At 56.7% G+C, this 7929-nt stretch overlaps 2 protein-coding genes across 2 annotated transcripts; one reads left to right on the top strand and one right to left on the bottom strand.

The window, feature by feature from the left end:
* Nucleotides 1-218: 218 nt before the first annotated feature.
* Nucleotides 219-3056, bottom strand: P884DRAFT_259033 (uncharacterized protein). Its single transcript, XM_069441305.1, has 4 exons — nucleotides 2432-3056; nucleotides 1685-2270; nucleotides 1313-1608; nucleotides 219-1247 (listed from the first exon to the last, which is right to left on the bottom strand). The coding sequence occupies exons 1-4, from the start codon at nucleotides 2561-2563 to the stop codon at nucleotides 615-617; spliced, it is 1647 nt and encodes a 548-aa protein (XP_069298298.1). The 5' UTR covers nucleotides 2564-3056; the 3' UTR covers nucleotides 219-614.
* A 1739-nt stretch (nucleotides 3057-4795) lies between these two features.
* Nucleotides 4796-6796, top strand: P884DRAFT_259034 (acyl-CoA dehydrogenase/oxidase). The gene has a single exon (XM_069441306.1). The coding sequence runs from the start codon at nucleotides 5052-5054 to the stop codon at nucleotides 6603-6605; it is 1554 nt and encodes a 517-aa protein (XP_069298299.1). The 5' UTR covers nucleotides 4796-5051; the 3' UTR covers nucleotides 6606-6796.
* The last annotated feature ends 1133 nt before the right edge of the window (nucleotides 6797-7929 follow it).

Raw genomic sequence — 7929 nt, forward strand, 5'->3', positions numbered from 1 at the left:
GCCAATCGACTCGACGGTGCGACCAATTGTACGGAGTATCTTCCAGGGACTCTTGACCTGGACATACACGGGAGTCCATCAAGTGGACATTGACGGAGGACTCCAATACGCCGCGGCTGTTGTTGTTGTTGTTGTTGTTGTTGTTGCTGCTGCTGCTGCTGCTGTGCTGTTTTTATCGAGTCGAGTCCTCGGGCCGTGAACTAAGATTAGCGGCTTTTGCACTGCTTGCCCGGAATGGGAAATGCGGTACGGAACGCGGCCTAATCCGTAGTGTACAGAGCACAATCCGTACATGCTAGTTATTCCGTACAGACGGCGCGATCAGATGACCCTTGTCTTGACCGGATCGCCAAGTTTCAAGGTAAAGGCACCACGATGCGAGGACAGAATGCTTCATCTCTTGACGACCCAGCAACCGGGGTGCCAACAGAGGTTCTATGTGGGTGAGTCCTTCCCAAGTCAAGAGCGAAGAGCTGCCTAAGCGAGTCACGATGATGACAAGACCGCATAACTTCCGGTTTGTGCCAGCCCCCACCAAGGTCAAATATGAACCCCTAACCCTGACTTAAACATCCCGCCTCTATCCCCCGAGGCATCCTTACTTACTCACACCCTCAAGCGTCCTCTCCTTTCCCTTCTCCTTCTCCCTCCGCCTTCTGCTTCTCCCTCCCTTTAAAGCACCCCTGCACGATCCTCCTTGCCACATGCTCGCCGCTCCAATACGCGCCCGTCACCGTCCCCAGCGCCACAAACGGCGCCGTGTGCTCTCCCGCGAGCCATATCCCTTCCTCGGGTACGCCGTGGCGCATCGCGACGATGTCCCTGTCGCCTTCGACCAGGCCCGTCCGGAAGTTGCAGTAGCTCCCGTTCCCGGCCAGGTCGTCGCCCAGCCAGTCTGTCGCGAAATAGGCCGTGGGTTGGCAATCCGCGCTGGACTCGTCGTAAGACGGGAGGCGGGAGTAGTAAGGTCTAAAGTATTCGTACACAAACGCTTCCTTTTTCTTCTGGGAAGGGAGGGCGCGCAGTCTCGAGGTGATGTGCTGAGACTGGTCGCCAAAGATGTAGAAGAGCAACGTTGGGTGGGCTGCGGCACCTAGGGAGCCAAGCTCGACCACCTCACTGATCCAGCGTTGGGGGTTCGTGTCTTGTGCGTACTTTGGCGCAAGCCACTGGCAGAAGCCTTGGACTATGCGGCCCCCGCCTGGAGACGGGGTGAGCCAGAAAGCTGTAGGGAATGAGATGTAGACCTGGAAGAGTGTCAATAACTCTCTTGCAATGCTGAGATCGGACAGTGTGTTAGGAGGTAGGCGACCTTTTCCAGGCTGCCGTAGCCAATATTTTGGATGCCCTTGCACACACGATCCGGCAGGGGAGGGCAAAAGGAATGTAGGTTCTGCTTCAGCCAGCCAAGCGGGCAAGTGACAACGACGTCGTCAAATTCGAACACTTGACCGTCTGTGGTCTTGACACTGGCCGTCCCGGCCTGCGTCGCGGACTTGCCGTAAATCTCGGAAACGCGGGTCCGGTAGTAGATGTTTGCACCGTCCATGGCCGGCTGAGCTACCTTCTCGAGAATCTTGTGATAGGTGCCCGCGCAAAAGAGATTTTCTGCTGAGAGTTAGGGAAAGCCTCGGCAGGTTTGGATATCGAAAGAGGGGGGGGGGGTTTGTCGCGTGCTGCTTACCACCCTCGATACACTCCTCGAGCCAGAAGAACTTGAGGCTCTGCATACTGAGAGGGCTGCCCACAAAACTACCCCATAGTTCGGCCATCTGGAGGAGGAGGCGCCTCCGCCTTTGGTAGCCCTCCTCGCCGTCCGGTATCCTTTTCACGACTTCCTCCTGGAAGAAGTCCAAAAGTGATTTGCTGGGGTCGATGCTCGCTCCGTGCTTGTTGGAATATGCGAAGGCGTCCTCGATGATGTTCCACATCATGGTCGAGTACTTCTCTCCCTCTTCGGAAGGAAGCAGCTGTCCATCCTCGTCAAAGAGGTAGGAACCGCTGTCCCAGACACCGGTGGCTGTCTTGGTCTCTCTGGCCAGATCCATGATCGGGTTCTCAGTCGTGCCGTGAATCCAGTTCGCCCCCACGTCTATGAGATGGCCGTTGGGTAACCTCTCCTGGGCTATCCTGCCGCCGAGGCGATCTCTGGCTTCAAGAATCGTGACGCGAAAGCCATTTCGGAGCAGCACATCGGCGCATCTGAGTCCCGCAAAACCAGCACCAATTATCCCGATGTGCGGTCTCCTATTAGGGTCGAGGACTTCGAGCTGCAGCGTCTTGGTGGTGAGCACTACGTTCCCGCACTGCGCAGCATCCCAGATACGTAGAATATCACAACAGTTCGCGTGTCTCCGAGGTTAGAGAGACCGCCGGTGAGGCGGAGCTTGGGAGCGGTCTATTGGGCTGGGTATCATGGGTTTTCGAATACCTTGAAGACTTGATCCATGATGCTCAGCTTTCTCGACGAGACGCTGAAAAGCCGGGATGTCTTGAGGTCCTGGTATATCTTGGATGTCTTCTTGTGAGCCGCGCTGGCAATGGACATTGAATAAGCATCCATTCTGGTGGCCTGGGAGGAGAGGTCGTCCGAGGGAATGGTTTAACACGAGGACTGGGGCAAGAGAGGGGCGTCGAGGGCAGGAACTGGACAGTTTATGCGCGGGATAGTTGTGAAGCACTGGAAGCGCGAAGGGCAGGCGCGGCAATAATATATATACAGCCAAAAGGAAACGGAATATGCGGATCCAAAGCCGTAGAGGCAGGAAATGAGCTGACCAGACCACTTGGCCGGGAAAGAACGGACTGCCTCGCCACACCCAGTCTCAGCAACTCGCCAGGCGCGATGGAGGAGGTGCGGGCTAGGACGGATAACGGAAATGAAGTGCCCGTGGCTTGCGGGCCCGATAAAAAAGCCCGCAGCGACCGACGAAACAAAGCAACAGATAAAGCTGGAGGCAAAGAAACCAAGTATGAAATAACGGAGCTACAATTGGCGGTTCTGGTGACACCCAAAGTGACATGCAAAAACAACTCGACAGAGCGTAGCCGCTGAGGGGCAGGCAGGCAAACCGCTTGGTGCCATAGTTACACCCCTCCAACTGCGGGCCAATAGAGAGCGCGCTGCTGAGCATGCCATCTGACCTTGGGAGTCATTGTGATCCGGCCTCCCTGTCTCATTCCCGTTCCCGACGCATAGCTAGCTGAAAGTGAATTGATAAGCCGAAGATGGACTCACCGGTAACGGATCCTCCGTGCACTTCGAGATTGGCAGTGGAGAACTGGCCGGAGCGATGGAAATGGACGCATACCCTGCGCTTGTTGTGCCTTCGGTAAGTTTTGTGGTGCAGGCAGGCAAGTGGGCACCTCACCTATCTGGTAGGTATTGTATTGTATTAAGGTATGTACGAAGTACGGATCCGTACGTACCTTAGTGTTGTTAGTACCTCTAAGTGCGCAGATCCGTAAATGCACGCAGTGTCGGGAGCACTGCCGGGTCTTCATACTTCATAGTGTAATCCGTAATCTATAGTCCGTACAATATATGCAAAATAATTGTACTCGAAGAGAGAGCAACAGATCGGAAACAGCTAACCAATGGAAGCCTTGAGCTCCACAACTCGACACCGCTAATTGCAAACGGGACTGAAGGGTTTATAGGAAGGCTCGACGATAGGAACGTCCTCGTTCGTTGAAGAGTACCCGCAAGCGGCAGTGGCCGAGCGGATTTGAGTGTCGGCTGGTTTTGCACACACAACCGTTGGATACCTAGGGTAGGAGCAGTGCAAAGTTCATGGACTCAACCGAGATTCTCAGAATGGGCTCGCCTAATACGCGGGGCGCTGGCGGCTCGGTTATAAGTGCTACTTGCTCTGCAGTTGCCATAATCCAGAGAAGGAGGTACCAAGTACAACTCTATGCTTCAGCAATCCAAAGACGCGGGGCGGGGGAAGGCGGGGCGCCCAGTCTCGTTGAAAGACGCAGAGAGCTCCGAACTCTAGACTTCTCGAGAACGACTTTTCCGCACCACGCGTCGTCTTACACGTACTGCGCAGTGCGATCTGTTGCATCGAGACATTCCAGGATCGGTTCGACTTGTTGTATACTATATTATGCAGGACATGGGATATCCAATGTTGTCCCGATCAGTTGAACGCAGACCAACCGTTTTCTTCAGAGTCGGCGCCAGACATGGCCAGGCAATGACAATTATGAAGCGTTTCGAAAGGACCGGGTTGGAAATATACGGGCTGCGGACTGCTCTCGTCGTCCATGGTCACGATGTCAGGGGAGTATCTCTGTGTAAGCAATGATGCGAGCGGCTCACAAGAGACTTCGCCTTGCGGAGCAGGGTGGCCTTCCCCTAGAGTTACCGTGAATTACAGGAAATTGAAGACGTTGATAATCGAAGAACACCTTTTTCTGTCGAACTGAGACCTTCAAAGACCTTCAGGCCGAATCACGAACGGGTCTGGGTCTACCATTTTGCCAAACTGTTGAACTCTCTTGTCGACTCACGTACAACAAGTACGGAATACATAAGGCAGTGCCATGCACCGATCCCCGCACATCATCACATGCACAGTCGCGGGGAACAAGGAGCTCTGCGATACCTGAGACCGGGGTGCGAAAGGGGAGGCCAAGCTAGCGGCCAATCGCATGGCATCTATTACTCCTCTTGGCATTGCTCCCCACAGCGGAGCCCCAGGTTCCCAAACGGTTCCAGACTGCTTGACAGCCGAGGCACTCATAGAGACGAGCCGAAGCAAGCCTCAAATGTCCGACAGACCGATCAACCGGAGTGAGCTCTCAGGATCCTTGTCCTGGCGACGACACACCAGTGTTAAAACGGTCGAGGTGTCAGCTCAGTGTGCTCGGTGACACACCGTCCCATTTTTCCTCTCCATTGCCCTGTCTCGTCCCATTCTTCCTTTATTAACCTAACCTGCCTTGACCTGCTGTGATCCTTCCTCTAATTACCCCTCACCATCGCCAATCGCCCTCCCTTGGAAAGACAGCCTGAGCGCGACAAAGTGACAGCCACCGCAGCAATGCCTCTCGAGGTTCCCTCCAAAACCTTCACCCGCGCAGAGGTCGCGAAGCACAACACCGAGGACAGCACCTGGTTTATCATCGACACGGTCGTCTACGATGTGTCGGATTTTCTGGATGCCCACCCCGGCGGCGAGGCAGTGCTGAGGCAGGTCGCCGGCACCGACGCGACCGTCGCCTTCTACAACCTGCACCGGCACGAGGTGCTGCAGAAGTACTCCAACCTGGCCATCGGCACCATCGAGGGCGAGAAGCAGTCCATCATCACCCCAGCGCCCGGCGACCTCTCGCCCGTGCCCTACGCCGAGCCGCTCTGGCTCACCCCGGCCTTCAAGTCGCCCTACTTCAAGGAGAGCCACCGGCGCCTGCAGCGCGCCATGCGCAAGTTTACCGACGAGTACATCACCCCCGAGGCCCTCGAGAAGGAGCGCTCGGGCGAGTACATAAGCCAGGAGCTGATCGAGCGCATGTCCAAGGCGGGCGTGCTGCACATGCGCATGGGCCCCGGCAAGCACCTGCACGGCGTCAACCTGCTGGACGGCGCCGTCGACGGCAAGGAGTTCGACTACTTCCACGACATGATCTGCGCCCAGGAGCAGGTCCGCGCCGCCTGCCGCGGCTTCCAGGACGGCAACATGGCCGGCATGGTCATCGGCCTCACCTGCATCCTCAACTTCTGCAACAAGAACCCCGAGCTCAAGAAGAAGGTCACCGACGAGGTCCTCTCGGGCAAGAAGAAGATCTGCCTCGCCATCACCGAGGCGTTCGCCGGCTCCGACGTCGCCGGCCTCCGCACGACCGCCACCAAGACGCCCGACGGCAAGCACTACATCGTCAACGGCACCAAGAAGTGGATCACCAACGGCGTCTTCTCCGACTACTTCGTGACGGGCGTCAACACGGGCAAGGGCCTCTCCGTCCTCCTCATCGAGCGCGGCGAGGGCGTCGAGACGAAGCCCATCAAGACGTCGTACTCGCCCGTCGCCGGCACCACCTACATCACCTTCGACAACGTCAAGGTCCCCGTCGAGAACCTGCTCGGCGAGGAGAACAAGGGCATCTACGTGATCCTCTCCAACTTCAACCACGAGCGCTGGACCATGGCGTGCGCCACCATCCGCTACATGCGCCTCGTGGTCGAGGAGTCCCTCAAGTGGGCCCACCAGCGCATCGTCTTCAAGAAGCGCCTGATCGACCAGCCCGTCATCCGCCAGAAGCTCGCAAAGATGATCGCCCTCTGCGAGTCCCACCAGTCCTGGCTCGAGACCATCACCTACCAGATGTGCAACATGTCCTACGCCGAGCAGGCCAAGCACCTCGGCGGGCCCATCGCCCTGCTCAAGATGAGCGCCACCCGCGCCGCCCACGAGATCGCCGACGAGGCCGTCCAGATCTGGGGTGGCCGCGGCCTCACCCAGACCGGCATGGGCCGCGTCATCGAGAACTTCAACCGGACGTACAAGTTCGACGCCATCCTGGGCGGTGCCGAAGAGGTGCTCGCCGACCTTGGCGTGAGGCAGGCTATGAAGTTCATGCCCAAGGCGGTATTGTAAGGAGAGATGGGGTAGTTTAGTATATGTATCCGGTGGTCAGGTAGGCGTTTTTGTGTATGTATATATAGATATATGATCATCTTGGCATGGGCAGCTTATAGGGCAAAACTGATCGGTGTGTTGGGCATCACCATTCATGTGTTAGCGGCTGATGACCAATTGCGTACCCTGCTTCATGGTCGTCAATCACGTCGTGCCGGCAACTCTTCGCGATTACTCTTTTTGCGCACCAGACACTATTGCAGTCCGCGTCGGTGACCCCAGACCGTCGTCAATTCCTTTGGAGCCTGAGATGTAGCCACCATTCCAGTCCCATGATCTAGTCGTTAATCCGTGACAAGAGATTCCCAGAAAACCAGACGTTGCAGCGAAGCAAATGCACCGCTCCTCCACCCGATGAGAGACTTGAATGCAACCCTGTTTTAGGTAGCCCTCGCCGTCCCGACGCCAAGATGGTTGAACTTTTCCATCGCCCGGTTGATCCGTGGTCATGATGCCTTCTGATGAAGTGTGTGTTGTGAAGGTTGTGCAAAAGTGCAAAAAAAGAAACACCAAAACAGAAACTAGGGGAGAAACCGTGGCCCCAAAACCGAAAATACGAGAAGAAGCAAGCCAGGGCACTGTCAGCCGAGAGGGTATCCAGGCCACTGAGATACCAGCAACACAACCCGTGGGATTCCGGCGCGCGAGCACCAGACAGGCACCAGACAGGCGCCAGAAAGGTGGTGTATGGCGCACCCGCCTTGTCGTTCAACCTCCATCGAGACCGCCGTACCAGCTAGTCCCCTTGAACCCTTTCTCTACCTCCGTTGCGAAGAGCTAGATCAATCCCGAAAGGTTGACCGACCGGCTAAAGAACCGGGGTCGTAGAAGGCAACTGCGGCCATCCCCCGTACACCACAACTTAGTTGTTGGGGCACTGAGACTGAACGTGACCGGGCTGCTGGCACTTGTAGCAGATCTTCTCACCGCCTGTCGACTCCTTGGGGCAGTCGCGCGACAGGTGGCCGGAAACGCCGCAGTTGTAGCACTTGTTGCCGTTCACGCAGTCACCTATTTCGCGTCAGCCAGAACTCCTCTGAGAGTACGTTTGAATGCATCTTACGCGAGAGATGGCCGATGCCGCCACACGAGTAGCAGGTCTTCTGGCCATAGCCGCCGCCATAGCCGCCGCCGTAACCACCGCCGTACGAGGGACCGCCCTTGCTGCAGTTGCGAGCAATGTGGCCGATCTCACCGCACTACACCCGCCAATCAGCAGAGCATCCCTGAAAGAAGAGTTGAGGGTTATTCACCTTGTAGCATTCAGCGCCGGCCTGGCCTC

The sequence above is a fragment of the Thermothelomyces heterothallicus genome, assembly GCF_042370625.1.
Source record: "Thermothelomyces heterothallicus CBS 202.75 unplaced genomic scaffold P884_scaffold_9, whole genome shotgun sequence".
Taxonomy (NCBI): Eukaryota; Fungi; Ascomycota; class Sordariomycetes; order Sordariales; family Chaetomiaceae; genus Thermothelomyces; species Thermothelomyces heterothallicus.

What these genes read in the sequence shown, in the direction of transcription:
- P884DRAFT_259033 (XM_069441305.1), bottom strand. Translation starts at nt 2,563, where the DNA reads ATGGATGCTTATTCAATGTCCATTGCCAGCGCGGCTCACAAGAAGACA. An exon ending in CGAGGAGTGTATCGAGGGTG is followed by an intron (nt 1,609 to 1,684) that starts GTAAGCAGCACG and finishes AACTCTCAGCAG; the next exon opens with AAAATCTCTTTTGCGCGGGC. An exon ending in GCTACGGCAGCCTGGAAAAG is followed by an intron (nt 1,248 to 1,312) that starts GTCGCCTACCTC and finishes ACACTCTTCCAG; the next exon opens with GTCTACATCTCATTCCCTAC.
- P884DRAFT_259034 (XM_069441306.1), top strand. Translation starts at nt 5,052, where the DNA reads ATGCCTCTCGAGGTTCCCTCCAAAACCTTCACCCGCGCAGAGGTCGCG.